General features: G+C 40.1%; 1 protein-coding gene across 1 annotated transcript; it reads right to left on the reverse strand.

Moving 5' to 3' along the window:
* Positions 1 to 712: 712 nt before the first annotated feature.
* crisp1.9.L (cysteine-rich secretory protein 1 gene 9 L homeolog) lies at positions 713 to 22,670 on the reverse strand. Its single transcript, XM_041563600.1, has 11 exons — positions 22,579 to 22,670; positions 21,218 to 21,282; positions 18,750 to 18,806; positions 16,430 to 16,510; positions 15,134 to 15,235; positions 13,922 to 14,041; positions 10,873 to 10,963; positions 8,036 to 8,178; positions 4,546 to 4,646; positions 2,617 to 2,702; positions 713 to 1,100 (listed from the first exon to the last, which is right to left on the reverse strand). Exons 2-11 carry the CDS (start codon positions 21,275 to 21,277, stop codon positions 976 to 978), a joined length of 966 nt encoding a protein of 321 aa, XP_041419534.1. The 5' UTR covers positions 21,278 to 21,282; positions 22,579 to 22,670; the 3' UTR covers positions 713 to 975.
* Between the last annotated feature and the right edge of the window lie 866 nt (positions 22,671 to 23,536).

Below are 23,536 nucleotides of genomic sequence, written 5' to 3' on the forward strand. Positions count from 1 at the left end.
TTCTAGGTCTGCCATTTTACCTGACAAACTCCGTGCATTTTCCAGCATACAGCGGAGGTTACTACTTTTTGTTTTGAAATTTTCAGTACTTAGTGGAGAATTATATCTTGAGTTTGTATTAGTCTGTTTTCCTTGTGACATAGGGACCTCCTTAGCTGGTAAATTGTATGTCCCCCTCACTCCTCCCCCATGACCCCTAACTAATCCCACTGCCCGTCTACCCTAGCTTCCCCATAATTCTTTATTTCACCCCCCTTGCCTAGTTTAAACACTCCTCCAACCTCTTAGCCATTCTTTCCCCTAACACCGTGGACCCCCTTCCATTGAGGTGCAATCCATCACGACTGTATAGGTTGTACCCCAAGGAAAAATCAGCCCAGTGCTCTCGGAACCCAAACCCTTCCTTCCTACACCAAAACTTGAGCCACCCATTAAGCTCCCTATCCTCCCGAATCTTAGTAAATCTGCCACTTCACTTTCACTTTTTTTAACTGCATTATGAAGTCCAGGAGTGTGTTTAGTCTTGTGATATATGTATATTTAGAAAGATCCCTTTTCTGTAATTCTGGAACATTTTTTAAAAGATTATATAGAGTTATTATAAAAGTATATTTGAGAAAATATTTATCCTGCACGTTTTAAATTCATAATAGTGCCCTTTTAACTATTACATTTAATAAAACATAACCAAAGAATTCTATACAACATTAGATATGCTTATCCAATTGCTTTATTAAATGTGATGCTATAGCCAGGATTACAGGAATTTGCAAAGTTATTGATTTGTGATACATGATTTCTTGATCAAGTCTAAATATTGAATTAAAATCAGTGACTATGATTATGTAGAGACAATACTGCAATTTATCACCCACTCATTTATTTCCGAAGAATTTATACTTAATTACGTTTCATTTCAAAGCAAAGAAGCCCATAGAGATCATATAAATTCCTCATTGTTTATAAAGAAGGAAATCATCGGATCTCATTGTTGTTGCAGAAACAGGTTGCGGGGCAATCGGCCTCGTCCGTTGGGTTTCCACAACTAGCTTTGGGAGAATCACAGTTGCTATATTTGTTTTGATATTTGCAACCGTTGGCTGAAATAAAACAGAGACAAAGATAATGTACATTGTTCCATGAACAACCCATCTGGGTTGGAAGGCATAGCATAAGGGAAGGCATACAATGACATAGGGAAGTCCAACATAAGAGGTTCGGCATAAGTACCTATGAAAAGTTGCATCAAAAAAGCCTAATCCATATGTATTAGGTTTTTCTCAAATTGTACATGGATATCTAATAACAATAACTGTACATAGATATCTAATAATAATAATAATTGTACTTGAATATCTTAATATCGTGCAGCTCTGGATACTCCAAGAAATAACGCATCAAGTCAGAAAGGGTGCTTACATTTAGAAAGGTTATATATTAAAGGTCAAGTTATGTTTTTCCCAAATGGAGTGTGTTTTGCTTCATGCATCAGGTTTTTTAGCCAATAATTCAAACTAAATTCAAGGTACAGGTATGGGACCTGTTATCCAGAATGCTCGGGACCTGGGGTTTTCCAGATAACTGATCTTTCTGTAATTTGGGTCTTCATGCTTTAAGTCTACTAGAAATTCATTTAAACATTAAATAAAGCCAATAGGCTGGTTTTGCTTCCAATAAGGATTAATTATATCTTAGTTGGGACCAAGTACAAGCTACTGTTTTATTATTACACAGAAAAAGGAAATCATTTTTTTAAAATTTGGATTATTTGGATAAAATGGAGTCTATGGGAGACTCCATTCCGTAATTCGGAGCTTTCTGGATATCGGGTTTCCGGATAAGGGATCCTATACCTGTATAAGAGTTTTTCCCCTGATTGCATTCAATCAAGTTTTTTATATTCAGGTTTTTTGATAAATAATCAAACATTTGAGCTGTAAATTTATTCAAGGTAGAACAAAAATTTCACAAACCTCACAAACTCGACCATTGATAAATAACCCCCCCGAAATATGTATAACAATAGATATCTAACGATGCAATGTATCTATATACACAATGGCAAAATTAATCTAATTTTTTATTAAAACAAAGTAGACCTACAGTAACTCCCATCAACAAAATGAACTCATTTATCAAAAAAATCAGCTCTAAAAAGTTTGTGCCGGAATAATCTCGACAAAATCTTGTGACAATTCGAATCATATAAATATTTTTGAGTTTGATGCCTGAACCGTACAATTTTTTCAAGTTGTCGCCTGAAAACCATGACCTTTTTGAATTACCGTACGAAAAACCAGCACAGATCACAACATCTTCAAATTGTAAAAAGGGACATTCGCCTTTGACTTCTACATGATCTCGACAGGTTTTAGCTGGAGTATTTTTGGATTTGGATTTATAGCAGCTTTGGGGTATAATAAATCTCTAGCATTTAGATTTTTTTTCCCCTCGAAAGATTTGAGTTTTCCACTTTAAAAACTCAATCAGATTTTTGGAGTGGCTGTGGGGAAGGATATGATGGCATTGTGTCATCTAGAACAACAATTCTGTTTTTAAAATGGTCATTCAAATTGCGAGCTATGGAAACAAAGTAGATAATTTTTCTGTACTTACTGCAGAGGCCATTTTCACATGCTCCTGGGCAGTCTGCACATGGCTTGCCACTTTTGTATGGGTAAGCAGGATCTCCATTATTTCCCCTAAAAAGACAGAAAAAATCAAATAATATCAAATGTACAGTATAGATATAAGTAAGGACTGGGATATAAAAATATGTAGGCAATACTATACTGCTATTATAATATATAAGAATAATAGAAGTCACCAAGGAGCTCTGTGACCAAGACCAAGTTTACTTCAAAGGATTTTTCTGTAATTTGAATTTTCAAATTTATCAAGGGTCGAATTTCAAGAGGTGTCAAAACCCTCAAAATTCGACCATCGAATAGAAATCCCTCGACTTCGAATATCGAGGAATTTTTAGCCTATTCGATCGATCGAATGATTGAATAGAAATCGTTCGATCGAACGATTCGAAAGATTTTTTGCGATCGATCGAAGGATTTCTATTCGACCAAAAAAAAAAAACGTAGAAAAGTACTCTGGAAGGTCCCCATAGGCTAACATTGCACTTCGGTAGCTTTAATTTGGCGAAGTATGATGTCAACGTTTTTTTTTAAAGAGACAGTACTTCGATTATCGATTGGAGAATAGTCGAACGATTTTTACTTCGAATCGTTCGAATTGAAGTCGAATGGTCGAATATAGCCTATTCGCTGGTTGAAGTATCCAAATATTTACTTCGAAATTCAACCATTCATTCGAGCTTAGTAAATCTGCCCCTTATAAGTCTACTAGAAAATCATGTAAACATTAAATTAACCCAATAGGTTGATTTTACTTCCAGTAAGGATGAATTATATCTTCGTTTTAATAAGGAAAAAAAAGGAAATCATTTTAAAACAAATTGGATTATTTGGATAAAATGTAGTCTCTGGGATATGGCCTTTCTGTAATTTGGAGCTTTCTGGATAATGGGTTTCTAGATAACAGATCCCATACCTGTACCCCTCAATTGTTGTGGTGATCCATTTTACTGATATAATACATGATGTAATTGATTAAATATAATCAATTACATCATGTCTCTCTACATGCAGAATTTGTGCAAAAGGCAGTTATGTTGTTAGATTTTGTTTGTACTGGAATCAGTTATTTAAAAAAAAAAGATTATAAAAAAACAAACAAACTGAATGCAGGGAAATCACATTGTACCCATCATTTTCAGTGAGTCAGCCAATTATTAAATTATTCTCCAAAACTTAAAATGAAAAATAACCTAAACTTTTACATGAACTCGACAGCTTTTAAATATGGTGGCAACAAATGGGGATGTCAAATATTTTTGAGTTTAAGCTTTTTAAACTCGAATTTTCAAGATTTAGCAATCGAGGAAATCTTTGACATGAAAAGATTTGAGATGTATTTTCAACATTCACACCATTTCATAGTTGAATTTTTAAAACTGAATGGAACAAAGAAAAATAATCGTTTTTGAACACAATTTGTTTCCCCCTGTAACTGAATTGAAAATTTGCAGATTGCCCTTATACCTGCTGTAGGACATTGAGTTGGGTTTTTTCCTTGGTCTAGTGCTTTTCCCCCCTACATGGAGTGCTAGCTGGGGGACAAAACTTGCCAATTGGAATCATGGGGTGAGGTCCTAACATATTGGCAGTGAATTTAGCATTTATATGATTGTGTTCCTAAATCTGCTTTTCTTGCCAAAGCTTAAAATTCACCAATAGTGATGAGCGAAATTTTTCACAGAGTTTCACCCCAAAATGACGCCCATAGCCCATAAAAATTGTTCTGCTTCGAAAAACCTGTCGCCCATAGACGTCAATGCATTTTTTCGAAATTTTGATTTTTGCAAATTTACGGTGAAGCGAAACGGGTCAGATTCACCCGTCACTATTCACCAATAATAAAGAACGAAGTTGAACTACAAGACGGGATACAAACGATTTCCTGTTTACTTACGCTGGGCAGTAGTGACAGACATAGTAGAACTCTAATGAGTGATCAGTTATAGGGCACTGCCATACAGAGCACCCAATATACCATGAGCGGTACCACATGACCTTGAAATGAAAAACAAAATACAGATGTTGTCAATTAACTTAAATATAAACGATATGGAAATAAACACAGTGAAGGTCATTTTCAAATACAAATAAAATATATATTTTTTTAATTCTGGAGAAATACAATATAAAACATTTCAGGCGTGATTTATCAACGTTGAAATTAAAAACTTTGCCATGATTCAATTATTTTTTGCTCAAAAACTCACAAGTTCTAGTTATATTTTCATACACTCCAATGTTTGCTATTTCTTAAAGGGATACTGTCATGGGAAAAAAATTTTTTTTCAAAATGAATCAGTTAAAAGTGCTGATCCAGCAGAATTCTGCACTGAAATCCATTTCTCAAAAGAGCAAACTGATTTTTTTTACATTCAATTTTGAAATCTGACATGGGGCTAGACATATTGTCAATTTCCCAGCTGCCCCAAGTCATGTGACTTGTGCTCTGATAAACTTCAATCACTCTTTACTGCTGTACTGCAAATTGGAGTGATATTGCCCCTCTCCCTTCCCCCCCCAGCAGCCAAACAAAAAAACAATGAGAAGGTAACCACATAACAGCTTCCTAACACAAGATAACAGCTGCCTGGTAGATCTTAGAACAACACTCAATAGTAAAAACCCATGTCCCACTGAGACACATTCAGTTACATTGAGAAGGAAAAACAGCAGCCTGCCAGAAAGCATTTCTCTCCTAAAGTGCAGGCGCAAGTCACATTACCTGGGGCAGCTGGGAAATTGACAAAATGTCTAGCCCCATGTCAGATTTCAAAATTGAATATAAAAAAATCTGTTTGCTCTTTTGAGAAATGGATTTCAGTGCAGAATTCTGCTGGAGTAGCACTATTAACTGATGTGTTTGAAAAAAACATGTTTTCTGATGACAGGATCCCTTTAAGCACAAAAATTACTGCATACTAAGCTGTGGTACAGCACTCCAGTAAGAATGAATGGTATATTTATATGGTATGCAGCTTAGATACAAGTCCTTTAACCCCTTAAAGGGGAACTGTCACAAAAATGAAAATTAAAAACGTTTCATCATACTGAAATAGTTTTTTTTAAATATAATCAATTACATCATGACTCTCTACATGCAGAATTTGTGCACAAGGCAGTTATTTTGTTAGATTTTGTTTGTACTCAAATCAGTTATTTAATTGAGCTCTAATTCATCTGCTAGGAAAGGAGCCCCCCTATAAGATATATTGGATCTAACTGTCAATGAATATCTGACACCCAACTGCTGCATGAAGACAGAATGAAGAGAAACAGGTGCTTAAAGAGTAATATTGAAGATGAACTTGATTATTTCAGAAATGATCCATAATATTTAATTGATTGTATTTAGAATGTTTCTTATTTCAGTATGACAAAGCTTAAAATAAATTTAAATTTTCTCGACAGTTCCCCTTTAAAGAAACAGTCACCGATATCCAATCACAATGGTTCCAATATTCAGGTAATGCTGAGCTGAAACTCACAGAGGGTGAAAATGAGATCTGGTCACAATGGTACCATAACGATCTTCACACTGTTTTCCGTTTCAGCTAACACCTACCTGAATAGTTCAATGCAACTACCATTGACAATTGTATTTATGTCTCTGGCCAATAACCCCTTGATGTAATTCTTTCCAAAACCACCCATCCAGCATGAGTTCAGATGCAATGTAAGTATTTATCAATCCCCACATATCAGACAAACAGACGGAGGCATGGAGGATTTGCTTCTTTGGTGCTCCTAGGCTGCCAGGTCCTAGCACCTGCCTGATTTAGCATGCTCCCATGCTTTGGATTGCTGGGAAGCTGCAGCTCCCTAGAATGTGGCTGGATGGCATGCTGTCCCTGAAATCTGGGCCTGGGTGGAAGAGGAGCAGCTGCTTTGCTTCTTGGCCCTGATCCCCAACACAAACAGCAACTCCGGCAAAAGCTCTTACTAAAGGTGGCCATACACGGGCCGATAAAAGCTGCCAACAGACCGAGTCGGCAGCTTATTGGCCCGTGTATGGGGACCCCCGACGGGCTTCCCAGATCTCGATCGGATGGGACTAAAAATCCCGTCGGATCACGGCCGCATCTGTTCGTTGATGCAGTCCCGCAATCCGACCGCCCGTTAGCGTTCGCTATGATCCGATCGTTGGGCCCTAGGGCCCACAATCGGATCAGCCCGATATTGCCCACCTCAAGGTGGGCATATCGGAGGGAGATTCGCTTGTTTGGCGACATCGCCAAACGAGCGGATCTCTCAATGTATGGCCACCTTAACATACTCTCTAGGCTTATCTCTGTGCTCAGACTCCTCCTCTCACTCCAATGGTAACACTCATTGTTTCCCTTCTCTGATCACAATATGCTCACATTTCAACTCTCATTAACTCCCTCCTCACCCCCTGCTATTTCTCTAACATGTACCTCTCTAAACATGTGGCATCTCACCTCTTCCTTTGACTCTCTTTATTCTGATATCTTGACCATCTCTTGTCCTAATGTGGCTACCTCTGTCTACTATAACACTGCCCTTAATGAGCTTGCTACACCAAAATCTAAACATGCTAGACCCAAACCACTTCAGCCTTGGCATACTGCTCATACAAAAGCTATCCAAAGGCATTCACATGCACTAGAGTGTCACTGGTGCAAATCCAGATAAGAATCAGTCTTTTGGCTCTACAAATCTGCCCTGTGCTCCTATAACACCCACCTTTCCCAAGCCAAACAAACATACTTTACTTCACTCATTAACTCCCTTTCAAAAAAAACCAGCACAACTTTTCTCCACCTTTAACACTCTCTCCACCCCCTCCATGCCCATCTGTCTCTGCTCAAGATATTGCTGAGCTCTTCCTAGACTTCCCTAGACTTCCATCACCCTCCCTCCACACTCCCCAGTCTCTCCTGTGCTCCTTCAACCCTGTCACTGATGATGAAGTCTCAAAACTTTTGGCCTCTTCTCACCTTACCATTATGATCCCCCGGTCCCGAGCATTACCAATAACAGGTCCCATTTCTGTACTGACAAACTGGTAACTGAACTCCAACTTCAGTAGCAAATAAAGCAGCAGCACTCCGGTATCTTTGAAAATTTGCAAAACTTTACTCAAATGCCATAGGCCAACTCCAGGTTTCAATGAGTTATGAGACAAAAATGACATCACTAAGTACAAATTATAACTGATGACATCACTAGTGAAGACTAGTGAAGACCAATTGCAAATTGTATGACAATATAATTTTGTACAGCAAACTAAAAAGTTCATGTGTAGGTTAACTGTCCCCTTTTACTGACCATCTTGCACAGACTTTATTGATTTTGCTGCCCACTCAGATCCCCAGGTGAAGACAGCCAAACTGTATTAATCTGAACCCCTCTAATAACTTTACCTGCGTATAATGTAACACCTGCCGACCTTCGATTGCTCCTTTTCCATATGTAAAATCTTCAATTTCACTCCAGAATGACCTAATAACATCCTCCCAGCCTGCTTTATATGATGCCATGAACAGGTTCTCTCCACAGGAAAACCCTCAAAACATAAAAATGCAAATATTATTTGTGCGGCTACATTTCCTGCAAATGTCCATAGAGATCTGGACAACAGAAAGCAAAGTATATTTATAGGAATACAGAGGGTGATATGTGACCAAACAAAAATGTCAACAAGTTGAGTTTTGCCTTTAATTTCCCCATAATTAAAGGTGTTGGTACATGGGGAATGTTTTCTCTGTTTAAATTCTTTAGGGGGGTCATTTATGAGTGTATCTCATTAAAACAAAGTCGACAACTACCATCCATGAATTTAACTAATTTATCAAAAATTCTCTTTAAAAAAATTCAGTTTAAAAGAAATGTAGCTACAAATTTGAAGAAGCATCTTCAGGGACATATGCCATTGTCTTCTAAATGACCTTGACAGGTTTGAGATGGAGTATTTTTGGGGTTTTTTTGCAGCTTTGGGCTAATACATCTTGAAAAATTCAAGGTTTTTTTTCCCCTCTAAAAATTCGAGTTTTCCCCATTTAAAATTCAGCCAGAAAAATGTGAGGTTTAATAAATGGGTCCCCAACTGTCAGGTCCTAGAATATTCTGGAAGGAACAGCAAGCCAGCCAATCCATTCCATGGATTCCACATATTGGAGCTGATTTTCCCATAGGAAGGCTGTCCTTTAGAAAGGTATTTAATTGGAGAATGTTAGGAAAGTCTCTCTGAACAGCAGGGCACAGACTTTTGAAAAAAAGAAAAGAGTGAAGAAATGCAAATACAAAAAAAACTATTAAAACCTATTGAAAGTCACCGACTCAGCAAGTAAAAGCTGGCGGGGCTCAATAAAAGTCAATGGGAATTGACTTTGTGTATTTTCCCAGTTCATTAAAACATTATAGATTTTTTTAGCCTCATTGAAAATAAATGGAACAATGAGAATCAGGCTGTCCTGATTTTTTGAGGAAAAACTGGAATGAGCAACTGAGAGGAAAGCCGGGAGGATGAGCAATACCCAGAAGAAGTATTGTGAGTGCAATAAAAATCCTTTTCAAATTAAACATGAAACCCCAATTTTTTTTTTTGTGAAAACATCCATCATATTTTGTCTGCCCTTGCTCTATTCCTTAAGCATGGAGACCGGGCAGGCAATTAATTTCCCTTTCCATTTTGCACTTTCTAGATGTCACTGCCCTCCTCTCATTTCTTCTCCTTCTTCACCATCTAATTGTGTAGCGAGTGCTTGGGCATCTGGCCCCCCATTCAGGCAAATAATAATATTTGCCTGAAGATTTTGACAAGATGCAAAGTTTGCCTTAATAACAGAGCCCACAAAATGGCTGCTGCCTGCTTTTTGTGATTATAAATTCCAAGACTAAAAAAAAATAATAATTCTTATAGTGTAAGTAAAGTTTATTTTGCTTGATTTACATCACAAAATAGGATTTGATATTATTTCTTAAGATGACAGTTCCCCTTTAACCTGGGATTTTTGGAAACATTTTATACTTTAATCAACTTGGAAAAGTCAGTTTACATATACAGCAACGAAACTATGCAAATCTCATAACCATAGATACTAGTGTATGTAAAGGTTTAGGTAGGGGGTGCTGTGGAGGTTGATGAGGGAAGGATGAGTCCTTGAGGCAGTAGCTGTATGTGCCTAAGGCGACACTGCAAGAAAGAGGCAGGAACAGGGTGATGAGGACGTAGAATCAGAACAGAAGAAAGGAGCGTATTAGAGAGGAGCAAGGACAGAGAGGGTGTAGGTCAGATCAAGAGACAGGAGCAGACTGGTTAGGAGTGGGATGAAGCAGGTGTAGAACAGGAACAGACTGGATGAGACATGATGTAGCGGGCGTAGAATCAGATCAGACTGGGGATTTTGTAGCAGGAGGACTGGATAGATAAGGATCAGGCTGGGTAGACAAGATTCAGACAGGAAAAAGAAAGATAGGGTAAGGTGCAAGGTAAGGTCAAGGCAAGGTCAGGATTGGAGCAAGGAACGGAGCAAGATTCAGAATGGCAAGCAAAGCAGGGCAAGGTCAAGGAAAAGTTAAAGCAAGGCAAGATAAAGATCAAAACAGGACTGGACCCGACATAGGAACAGGACTGGAGAAGAACCTGGAGTAGAAGGCAAGGTAGATATAGGTCAGAACAAGGAAAAGTAACAAGGCAAGGTAGGAAAGGAAAGGAGGCTAGAGCAGGAACCTTAATGTAGTGGCAATGCCACAGTGCTAGTATAGGAACCAAAGTTCAGGCAAGGAGTGTGAGGAGGGATGGCTTTATATAGGGCAGGGTCAGCCCACATTGGCTGACCCCAACCACCAATCAGGCTGCTGCTGGACTAGGCCAGGTAACATATGGTGAGCAACCCTGTAGGCTGCTCACCTGGACCAATGGTTAAGGTGCAGAGCCAGAAACTCAAAGTCCTTGGCTCAGATCCCAGAGCTCTGTCCGAGCTCTAATGAGATATCAAGCAGGGAGACTATTGCCCCCCTGTACATGAACCACCTTAGCCAACGTAGTCAGGACTAATCACATCTGTATGGGCAGCTTTAAACTATGAGCAAAAATGAATGAATGAAGAAAACAGTTCTATAACTTCATACAGGGACTGACCTATTTGGGTGTTGGATTAGAAAACCATTGGGCACTGGGTTCATAGGTGGCTTGGGGGAGCCAATGAATACTTGATATTTAATATTTGATATTTGATCAATGTACTGTTCTACTTACCAGGAATAGTACGATTTTCCCTTAGACTGTGAAATTGGTTGCATGATTTTGCCCATTTAGCTGCTGTTTTTGCAGCCTCCTCACTCCAAACCTATAAAGGGAAAATGTAAAGATATGTGTATGCAGCCTTCTGGTCTCATACATGTTGCAGCAGAAACATTTTATATATTTTATAATCTACAGTCTGGTCCTTTCCCTATGGGACCAGACTGTAAATTATATCCTTATAGACGGCGTGTTCTGACATCAGGTATTTTTAATTGTGATATCTTGTCTTTATGTTATCAAATACAATTGCACAGAAATTGACAATGCTCCCCCCTACTGTAAATTATAAGGATATTAAAAGTCACTGAGGGGTTATGTGACCATTCAAAGGAGAAGGAAAGGTTAAAACTAAGTAAGCCTTATCAGAAAGGTCCATCTAAATATACCAGTAAACCCCCAAAGTAATGCTGCTCTGAGTCCCCTTTCAAAAGAAACACTGCATTTCTTTCCTTCTATTGTGTACACATGGGCTTCTGTATCAGACTTCCTGCCTTCAGCTTAATCCTCATTGCCCTGGGCAAGAGCATGCTCAGTTTGCTCCTCTTCCCCCGCCCCCCTCTCTTCTCTACTGTAATCTGAGCCCAGAGCAGGGAGAGACTCAGGCAGGAAGTGATGTCACACCATGTTAATACTGCAGCTCCTTTCCTAAACAGAGAGTTTCTAGAGCTTTTTACTCAGGTATGGTAAAACATTCTACAGAATAAATATAGCATTCTAGCTTGCACTATTGCAGCTAATCTATTGGCAATAAAATGCCTCAGTAGCTTTCCTTCTCCTATAAAGGCACAAGGTGCAAGGCTGAGTTATACGGAGAACTCTGAGTATCGCTCATGTATAGGGATGTCGTGGACTGTTCGCCGGCGAACTTGTTCGCGCGAACATCGGCTGTTCGCGCTCGCCGAATGTTCGCGAACGTCGCGCGACGTTCGCCATTTCGGGTTCGCCTTACCTGGCGCTTTTTTTTGACCTCTCACCCCAGACCAGCAGATACATGGCAGCCAATCAGGAAGCTCTCCCTCCTGGACCACCCCCACACCCCCTGGACCACTCCCCTTCCATATATAAACTGAAGCCCTGCAGCGTTTTTTCATTCTGCCTGTGTGTGCTTGCAAGAGCTAGTGTAGGGAGAGAGCTGTTAGTGATTTGAGGGACAGTTGATAGTAAGTTTGCTGGCTAGTAATCTACTTGATACTGCTCTGTATTGTAGGGACAGAACTCTGCAGGGATTTGAGGGACATTTCAGGTTAGGTAGCTTTGCTGGCTAGTAATCTACCTTCTACTGCAGTGCTCTGTATGTAGCTGCTGTGGGCAGCTGTCTGTCCTGCTGCTGATCTCTCATCTGCATCTGTTCTTCAAACCACTGCCACCTAGCTGTGTGAGTTTTTTCACATTCTGTCTAAATATCAATAATAATACCGTCTCCAGAAACACCACCTGAGTGACGTAGTGTGATTTCTGCCCTTTACAGCACAAAATGCAGCGCTGTGTCAACAATGGATTTTTTAGAAACATATTTGCCCTTGATCCCCCTCTGGCATGCCACTGTCCAGGTCGTTGCACCCTTTAAACAACTTTAAAATCATTTTTCTGGCCAGAAATGTCTTTTCTAGCTTTTAAAATTCGCCTTCCCATTGAAGTCTATGGGGTTCGCAACGTTCGCGAACCGTTCGCATTTTTTGTCCGGACGTTCGCGAACATGTTCGCGAACTTTTTTTCCGACGTTCGCTACATCCCTACTCATGTATTATAAGGGATAATGTACCCCCTACTGCAAATGATAAGGATATTAGAAGTCACTGAGGTGTTGTTCTGTGACCATATAAAGGCACAAGGCTGCAGACTGAGTTATACAGGGAACTCTGAGTATCACTCATGTATTATAAGGGATAATGTACCCCCTACTGTAAATGATAAGGATATTAGAAGTCACTGAGGGGTTGTTCTGTGACCATATAAAGGCACAAGGCTGCAGGCTGAGTTATACAAGGAACTCTGAGTATCACTCATGTATTATAAGGGATAATGTACCCCCTACTGTAAATGATAAGGATATTAGAAGTCACTGAGGGGTTGTTCTGTGACCATATAAAGACACAAGGCTGCAGGCTGAGTTATACAGGGAACTCTGAGTATCACTCATGTATTATAAGGAATAATGTACCCCCTACTGTAAATGATAAGGATATTAGAAGTCACTGAGGGGTTCTGTGACCATATAAAGGCACAAGGCTGCAGGCTGAGTTATACAGGGAACTCTGAGTATCACTCATGTATTATAAGGGATAATGTACCCCCTACTGTAAATGATAAGGATATTATAAGTCACTGAGGGGTTGTTCTGTGACCATATAAAGACACAAGGTTGCAGGCTGAGTTATACAGGGAACTCTGAGTATCACTCATGTATTATAAGGAATAATGTACCCCCTACTGTAAATGATAAGGATATTAGAAGTCACTGAGGGGTTCTGTGACCATATAAAGGCACAAGGCTGCAGGCTGAGTTATACAGGGAACTCTGAGTATCACTCATGTATTATAAGGGATAATGTACCCCCTACTGTAAATGATAAGGATATTAGTCACTGAGGGGTTCTGTGACCATATAAAGCACATATAAAGGCTACAGGTTGAGTACTTTGATAAAGGTCATGGAACTCAGAGTGACTTCTAGTAGCAATATAATTACAGTTATATTTAGTATTTTACAGTTCACTTTACAGTTTATAGTTACTATTCAAATCAAATTCAAAACATGTAAATGTCTTTTCAGTACATAGAGAGGCAGAAATGTGCCAGGAAGTTATTAATATAATCAAAGTTATCTCAGGTATGAGCTGTCTGCTGCACAAGAAATGTTTGGGAGTCCTTCATAGGAGTCTTTGAGGCTTTGGGGCACCCTACACCAATTAACCCTTTGGGTGTGAGGGGAGGCTGTCACATATAATCTGTATTTCTCCCCAATTTAAGGCAGTTATCAAGACCACTTTAATGTTCTTACCAGTTTCAGCATGTTGGATGCAGTAGGGTTACCAGTCCTCCTTAATTCATTGTGTACATCAAGGATGATTTTTCTGTTAGACTCAGCTTCAGTAGATAGAGCGGACAGGGGGACACTTTTCTGGAATAAAAGGAAAAAGAGAAAATAATAAGTATGTCTGTTGCAAATCGTGACTAATAACGTATTAATAACCTATGCCCCTCTCAGTACATTGTTTCCTTTAAATGGTTACAAAGTTATTTTTTGAATCGAATGTATATGGAGGGGGCTGTGGGATTTGGGATTTACCGATACTTTGTCAAGGGAAAGAATAACCCATTTTCCTTGTATGAATATAATCTCATTTCTCTTATTCCATTTAAATAAGCTATCCAACTAACTCGTATACAGTAAATATAAACTAGAATAGTCCCTTTCAGGTTGTGAACCTCCATCAGTTGGCAGGCTACGTTCCCGCCTCCCTTAAAGGGATACTGTCATGGGAAAAATTTTTTTTTCAAAATGAATCAGTTAATAGAGCTGCTCCAGCAGAATTCTGCACTGAAATCCATTTCTCAAAAGAGCAAACAGATTTTTTTATATTCAATTTTGAAATCTGACATGGGGCTAGACATATTGTCAATTTCCCAGCTGCTCCAAGTCATGTGACTTGTACTCTGATAAACTTCAATCACTCTTTACTGCTGTACTGCAAGTTGGAGTGATATCAACCCCCTCCCTTTTTCCCCCCAGCAGCCAAACAACAGAACAATGGGAAGGTAACCAGATAGCAGCTCCCTAACACAAGATAACAGCTGCCTGGTAGATCTTAGAACAACACTCAATAGTAAAAACCCATGTCCCACTGAGACACATTCAGTTACATTGAGAAGGAAAAACAGCAGCCTGCCAGAAAGCATTTCTCTCCTAAAGTGCAGGCACAAGTCACATGACCAGGGGCAGCTGGGAAATTGACAAAATGTCTAGCCCCATGTCAGATTTTAAAATTGAATATAAAAAAATCTGTTTGCTCTTTTGAGAAATGGATTTCAGTACAGAATTCTGCTGGAGTAGCACTATTAACTGATGTGTTTTGAAAAAAACATGTTTTCCCATGACAGTATCCCTTTAAAGCAACGGCCACCTCGGCACCACAAGTTCCTTCTTTCTGTGCTTTTCATTTATGGAAGAGATGTACAGTGATGGCTACAGTATATAAAGATATATACATACCATTTGATCAATACGTTCTTGGGAGATAAAGACTGGCCTTCCACTTCTGCGTTGTCTAGTAGAACTCTTATCATTTAGACCGGTTGCCAGAAAAGCACCACCCTTTAATAGAACAGTATATTATCCAGTATAACCATAACCAAATGCGAGGCAATGGAGCGTGCATTTAAGCAATTTACAAAGCTACTTTTCCATACAAGTTCCATAGCAGCTTGGGTTAAGCCTCTCTGTCTGCCCGTATGAACTGCATGCACTTGCACATGAATTCAAGGGAAATCTGTACTTACCAGCTGCCTTGATCTGCCGGCAATTATAGGGTTCCCTTAGCGCTGGAATTTTCAAACTTTTTTGGTTCAAACTTCCCTTGACCACATTATAAATGCAACCAGAAGGCCACAGTTACTAATGCCATGGACACCAGTACAAGTACAAGGTTTGAGAAAGGGCAAGAGTAAGCCCTGAAACGTTGCCTGGTTGTTTGACCTAATAAATTCAAGTTTTCACTTTTTGCAACAAAAGAGGTATTTTTTTCCTGTATGGATACAAGTACTGGGAGCCCTAAGGAGAACATTGCACCCCTTAGGATCTTTTCATGGAGCAGTTGGGTTTGTCCAGTAAATTGGGATCTGTCATGTGAAAACATGGCAGATATAAGAACAGCACTTAATAATAAAAATCCAATGCGACTCATTCAGTAACATTGAGTAGGAGAAACAATAGCTTAACTGAAAACAGTTCCATCCTGAGGTGCTGGCTCTTTCTAAAGTACATGACCAGGCAAAATGACCTGAGATGACGCCTACACACAGGGTCAGACTGGGGGCCCAGGGCCCACGGGGGCTGCTATCCAAGGGACCCCTTCTGCCCCCCCCCACTGCTCCGTCGTGCAGCGTTACTGCATGTGTACGCATGCGCATGTGGACACTATGTTTTTTCCCATGATCACCTAAAAAGGGGAGGTCGCGGCTTGAAGAATCTCTCAGATGTGGGATCTGGGTACGGATCTGGGCCAGCGTGGGGCCACAAGAGCCAAGGGCCAAGTCCGACCCTGCCTACACACCAATATTACAACTAAAAAAATATGTTTGTTGGTCCAGGAATAAAGTTTTATATGGTAGAGTGAAATATTTGTAATAAAAATCATGGCAGAATCCCTTTAATGAGTGTAGGCTGTATGTAGGACCATCTGGAGTTGTGGTGGGGGATGGTGTTAAACATGGTGCAGTTCTTCATTAATGATATACAGGGCGCAGGTTGTAGAACAGTCATTTATTATACTGCTGTAGCCATACATACCGCGTTATCCGAATTGCTTTGGGTCTTAGAAACATCTCGTTTGACTACTGAAGGAGTTTGTCTTGTCGGCAGCTCATCACCCTTAAAAATAAATGGTAAACGATCCAATAATATCTTAAACATTTCTTAAACGAGGGACAGACATCTCCCACACTCCACGTGTCATTTTAAAGGTTTCAATGGCTAAATATAATTGAAAATGTCAATTTTGGATTTAAGATTAGCCAATGTCACATGCTACTAGTATATTTTTATGAAAATATTTTTATAGATGAATCAGTGTTTTACATATGGGATGTTTTATGTGATATATTTTATAGGAACCTGCAATGTTCAGGGGTTTTTGTTTCTTTTCAATGATTAAAGGCTGTATAGGGTGATCTTTAGTTGTGGTGGGGGCTGGGGTTATACATGGTGCAGTTCTTCATTAATGATATACAGGGTGCAGGCTGTAGAACAGCCATTTATAATACTGCTGTAGCCGTACATTCCATGTTATTACAATTGCTTTGGGTCTAATAAACATCTCTTTTAGATATGCCAGAAGCCTTAAATAGTGATGGGCGAATTTATTCGGCAGGCGCGAATTCGCCTGCCGAAAAAACGGACGCCGGCGTAAAAAACGAGACGCCAGCGCCGTTTCACTAATTTTTCACCGTTTCACGAATTTCGCGCGAAATTCACAAATTTTCCGGCGAAGCGAAACATCGCAAATTCGCCCATCACTAGCCTTAAAGGAGAAGGAAAGGTTAAAACTAAGTAAGCCTTATCAGAAAGGTCCATCTTAACATACCAGTAAACCCCCAAAGTAATGTTGCTCTGAGTCCCCTGTCAAAAGAAACACTGCATTTCTTTCCTTCTATTGTGTACTCATGGGCTTCTGTATCAGACTTCCTGCCTTCAGCTTAAACCTCATTGCCCTGGGCAAGAGCATGCTCAGTTTGCTGCTCTTCCCCCGCTCCCCTCTCTTCTCTACTGTAATAAAATGTCGCCATAGCTTTCCTTCTCCTTTAAACATAAATGGGAAATGATCCAATAATATCTTAAACGAGGGACAGAAATCTCCCATGCTCCCTTTGTTATTTAAAAGGGTTCAGTGGTTAAACATCCACAAAACTAACTCGGGGTGTTCTAGGCTGTCTCATAGCAGCTAAAGCATTCCCCTGTAGTAAGAAACAACAGCCCCTACATTTGCTCAAAGGCTTCTGTACAAAAGATAGCATGGAACACACTAGCATAAAGTAAATATTCCTTTGTATCAAGTATAGTTCAGAAGGAACAGACCCTAAGGTTTTATCATTGAATGTCTAAAGAGGGATATTTTCTTGTAGGATAAATGTCTGTAGGCATTGACCAAGCCTATACGGTTGTTCCTTCAGAATAGCTCTACACTTATACTACCTACATGTGTTTTCAGTTGTATTATCATTACCCATACCTAGTAACCCTGACAATCTGCCCAGGACTAATATAACAAAGAAAAATGAATGACTCAAATAGGAGCAAATCAGAAGAACAGAATCAGGGGGCCCCACTATGTCTCTAGAGCAAGTTCTTTGGAAGGAAAATGATAGGAGGACACCCAGTCTCAGAGGGGCACCTTGGCTATCATTGGCTAAAAATGCCATATTTTATATAGTGAACTTATTGCACGAGGCTAAAGTTGCAGCTTGTCAATAGCAGCAATGATCCAGGACTTCAAACTTGTCACAGGGGGTCACCATCTTGGAAAGTGTCTGTGACACTCACATGCTCAGTGGGCTCTGATTGGCTGTTGAGAAGCTAAGCTTAGGGCTCGTCACTAATTATCCAGCAGAAAATGAGCTTCCCCTGTAATATAAGCTGATGCTACAGGTTTGCTGATTATTAAATTCTGATGCTAATTGCACTGGTTTCTGTGCTGCCATGTAGTAATTATGTGTATTAATTACTAATCAGCCTTATATTGTGACATTTCTATTCTATGTGTACTGCATATTGTGAGTGGCTCCCTAAGCTCAGTAAGTGACAGCAGCACAGAGCATGTGCAGTGAATCAGCAGAAAAGAAGATGGGGAGCTACTGGGGCATCTTTGGAGACACAGATCTTTACTGCTAAAGGGCTGTGGTTGCCTTGGGCTGGTACAGAAGCACAAAACATAATGTACAACATTTCTAGTCTACTTCTTTAGTCAAGTTCTCCTTTAATGATTGGAGACTGTATGGGTTATTTATTAGTGCTAGAGAGTTATGGGGTTCAAGAGCAGTCTGTGGGTGCTGATGGCTGCTATAGGTTAGGGTACAATGACTTTTGAATGACTAATACGGCCATACATACATACCTGATGGGCATTGGGATCATTTTGGGTGGCACTTGGAGCAGCTGATAGCTCGTCCGTCTGTAAAATAATTTATAATTATCTGATGAGGTTTTAAACAAGGACACGTAGCCTCCTACTCTAAGCGGACAATTATGCTATTTCACAACTTAAATGTCATTAAAATGTGTACCCAGATATCACCCAATAACATACTTGCTTTAAAACCGGTGACAATTAAATGCTTCCTGCTGATTGTTTGATAAAGATTATTAGACTTTAAGCAAAGTTTGTACCTTTTATTATATAACTCCCAGGAGGTGGTGCTTAATCCTTAAACATGAATTTAACCAGAAGATTCCTAATGATGAGATATGTTACTAACTTGTATAAATGTGTATAGAGTTACAGGCAAGTAAATAACACTGCTCTTTATACTGTAACTCTAGGGGCAATTTATTTCTCTAGGCTGTAGCCAATTGGAAACCAGTGAAAGGACAGTAAATCAGTATTAGTCCATCCTGAAGTGTTACAACTGGTATGAGGAAGGGACCTGATCTAATGGCCCAAGAGTTGACATCAGAGATTGACAGTATTCCCATGTATATTGTCCTAAGAGCAAAGAAATGATGGTATCATCTATAATAAGCAGTCTATGAGCAAATTTAGTGGACTTCAGGTAAAACATGTGAGTCTCCATTCTATGCAGACATTGACACCTTCACAACTGCAGAGACAAGCACCTAAATAGTGTAAAATGTCTGTAATATGTCTCTCATCCTTTTCAGAGAAATCATAAAACTATGGCAGCATAGGTATTCCTCTGTACTAAGCACAATTCAGCAGGAACAGTCCCCTAAGTTTGCTCATAGTCTGTACAGAGAGATCCCATACAACTATGAAAGCATAGGTATTCCCCTGTACTAAGTACAATTCAGCAGGAACAGTCCCTTAAGTTTGCTCATAGTCTGTACAGAGAGATCCCATAAAACTATGGCAGCATAGGTATTCCCTGGGCCGCTCCGGCCATGAGGCAAGGTGAGAATCTTGCCTCAGGCAGCACGGAGCGGCCAGTTACCAGGGGCGGCAAAAAGCCGCCTCTGGTAACTTTAAGAGCCGAATTTCCGTTTTTTAAAACGGAAATTTGGCTCTTCTAGCGCAGCGAGTGCAATTGCGCTCACTGCACTAGCGATGCGGCCCCTCCTCCACCCGCTCCGACGCTGGTAGTTAGAAGAGCGGAGCAGGAGGAGGGGCGGCATTGGGGCTGCTGCCTCAGGCTGCAGCAGCCCCTGAAACGTGCCTGGGTATTCCTCTGTACTAAGCACAATTCAGCAGGAACAGCCCCCTAAGTTTGCTCATAGTCTGTACAGAGAGATCCCATAAAACTATGACAGCATAGGTATTCCCTGTACTAAGCACAATTCAGCAGGAACAGCCCCTAAGTTTGCTCATAGTCTGTACAGAGAGATCCCATAAAACTATGGCAGCATAGGTATTCCCCTGTACTAAGCACAATTCAGCAGGAACAACCCCTAAGTTTGCTCATAGTCTGTACAGAGAGATCCCATAAAACTATGACATTATAGGTATTCCCCTGTACTAAGCACAATTCAGCAGGAACAGACCCTAAGTTTGCTCATAGTCTGTACAGAGAGATCCCATAAAACTATCCCAGCATAGGTATCCCCTGTACTAAGCACAATTCAGCAGGAACAGTCCCTAAGTTTGCTCATAGTCTGTACAGAGAGATCCCATAAAACTATGACAGCATAGGTATTCCCCTGTACTAAGCACAATTCAGCAGGAACAACCCCTAAGTTTGCTCATAGTCTGTACAAAGAGATCCCATAAAACTTTGGCAGCATAGGTATTCCCCTGTACTAAGCACAGTTCAGCAGGAACAGTCCCCTAAGTTTGCTCATAGTCTGTACAGAGAGATACCATAAAACTATGGCAGCATAGGTATTCCCCTGTACTAAGCACAGTTCAGCAGGAACAGTCCCCTAAGTTTGCTCATAGTCTGTACAGAGAGACCCCATAAAACTATGGCAGCATAGGTATTCCCATGTACTAAGCACAATTCAGCAGGAACAGCCCCTACGTTTGTTCATAGTCTATACAAAGAGATCCCATAAAACTATGGCAGCATAGGTATTCCCCTGTACTAAGCACAATTCAGCAGGAACAGCCCTTTAAGTTTGCTCATACTCTGTACAGAGAGATCCCATAAAACTATGGCAGCATAGGTATTCCCTGTACTAAGCACAATTCAGCAGGAAACTGGAGATATTTTTAGGGTTTGCGATCATTTAAAATGTGTTATCTAAGATTTTTTTAATTAACTGTGCTACAAAATCTGGCTAGTTATTTAATACCCTGATTAGAATAAATGATGCCAAAGCATCTCAATATAATTTACAGTCACTGGACGATGTTGTTCTGCCATAGAATAGCAGAAAATGACACTTTGAGCTATAATGATGGGTACATACCCCCTGAGTTACTGCCTGCTGAAAGCAGAGAGAAAGGCAGATGATCACAATCGCCTTCATTCCTCCTGTAACAAAAAATGTATTTAGTAGAGATGAACAACCTTTTTTGCCCAGTACAGTTTTGTGGTTAAATTCTTGATGTGCCCCATGGTGCAATTCCTCCCTAAATCCATTCTAGAAACTACAGTCTAATAACAGTCTCAAATGATTATTCCCTAAACTGGGGGGGGGGGAGACCTGCCATTCTCTAAAGTCCTCCTGCTTCTATGCAGAGAATCTGCTCTATAACTCCCACAAAACTTGTTTAATGTTGTATTGAAGCTATTGCAGTTGTATAAAATGATTACTGGAATCTCTAAGTAGTGCCAGTAATACTTGCAGCATGCTCCTCTCACTGCTGGAGTTTCATATGGTATCATTCTCACTGTAGTTAAATATGGGGCATACATCATGATTAATTCTGGTCAGATTTTTTCTGTTCAAGCCCCCCTTAGAATTTTGGTCTGGGTCAGCATAGACAACAGCCCCTGGGTTAAAAAATCACCCTGCTATAGTTCCAGGGGTACCCAGGGTACAAATAATCACTCACCCCAAATCTCCCCCTAACTGGCCTTCAGACTGGGCCCCCTTAGCTCATAACAAGGTTACAGATATAGAAACATTGGGGTAACAGTCACCCTGCTATAGTTCCAGGGGTACCCAGGGTACAAATAAGCACTCACCCCAAATCTCCCCCTAACTGGCCTTCAGACTGGGCCCCCTTAGCTCATAACAAGGTTACAGATATATAGAAACATTGGGGTAACAGTCACCCTACTATAGTTCCAGGGGTACCCAGGGTACAAATAATCACTCACCCCAAATCTCCCCCTAACTGGCCTTCAGACTGGGCCCCCTTAGCTCATAACAAGGTTACAGATATAGAAACATTGGGGTAACAGTCACCCTGCTATAGTTCCAGGGGTACCCAGGGTACAAATAAGCACTCACCCCAAATCTCCCCCTAACTGGCCTTCAGACTGGGCCCCCTTAGCTCATAACAAGGTTACAGATATATAGAAACATTGGGGTAACAGTCACCCTGCTATAGTTCCAGGGGTACCCAGGGTACAAATAAACACTCACCCCAAATCTCCCCCTAACTGACCTTCAGACTGGGCCCCCTTAGCTCATAACAAGGTTACAGATATATAGAAACATTGGGGTAACAGTCACCCTGCTATAGTTCCAAGAATATTTAGGGCAAGTTTCAATGAGACCAGCCACTGCATCTACTAGAAAATCAATAACTTTGTGTTTAAGGATCTAGAAGAAAGGCTCAGTTAGACAGATAATTCCCAAACATAACTTTCATTTCTCACCTTGAAAGTAAGGGCTGGCAGCCTATTGCTTTGTCCTTGAAGGGTTTAAGATGTTAGGACTCATCTCACAGAGCTCAATATATAGGCACAGGTCATACGCGGTTCTATTTTTTCATTTAAATTGTTATTTGTTCATGGAAATAAAATGGAGCTAATTAGACACATTCCCATTTGCATAAGAAGCTTCAGGGCTTCCTTTATTTATTGTGAACACAGCGGAAATATTTATTTATTGTCTCCATGTACCAAGAATAATTGGACGACACTATAACATTAATTTAAAAAAATTAGCCATTCTTTGAATCAAGTTTGTGACAAGCGTTCGTAGCTTTTTCCTGGGATTAACTCTATGTTATAAAGCCACTTGTGCTGTAGTGCCAGTCATTAACCCATGAATAAATCTATAGTTCCTGTAGTCTAGGCCTCAGGTGACACAATGACATCAGTTTTCCAAGAATTGTATATGAAGCCAGTAATACAAATGTTCTGTTTTGTCCCAGCTAACTCCGGGGGCTGATATTTTGACAGTAACCCCTTCAGTACTAATTCAAGGCACACTGGGAGTTATGATCTTGTGGTAGTGAACATATAGCTAAGAGTCAACCCACACATGACCCTAATCTGGCCCAACAGAACCTGCACCCGACCCTAACCCAGTGCGCTCCAGTGCGCTCCCCTAGCAACCATCTACTGATTTGAATAAGAGACTGGAATTAATTAGCGAAGTTGTGGCGACAATTTGCCTGTAAAATCCACCGCATCAAAAAAAAATATAAGGTTGCGGATCAAAATTGGCACACGCATAAAAATTTTCGCTTATAAAAATTATTCGGATGGCCTTTGACTTTAATGCATTTGGACCAAATAGTCGCGCATATAAAAATGTATGCTCACGTCAAAATCGACACGTGTCAATATTATTTTGGCGCCCATTAACTTCCATGTGTTTTGCCAATTT

This window comes from Xenopus laevis, chromosome 5L, assembly GCF_017654675.1.
Source record: "Xenopus laevis strain J_2021 chromosome 5L, Xenopus_laevis_v10.1, whole genome shotgun sequence".
In the NCBI taxonomy this organism is placed as follows: domain Eukaryota; kingdom Metazoa; phylum Chordata; class Amphibia; order Anura; family Pipidae; genus Xenopus; species Xenopus laevis.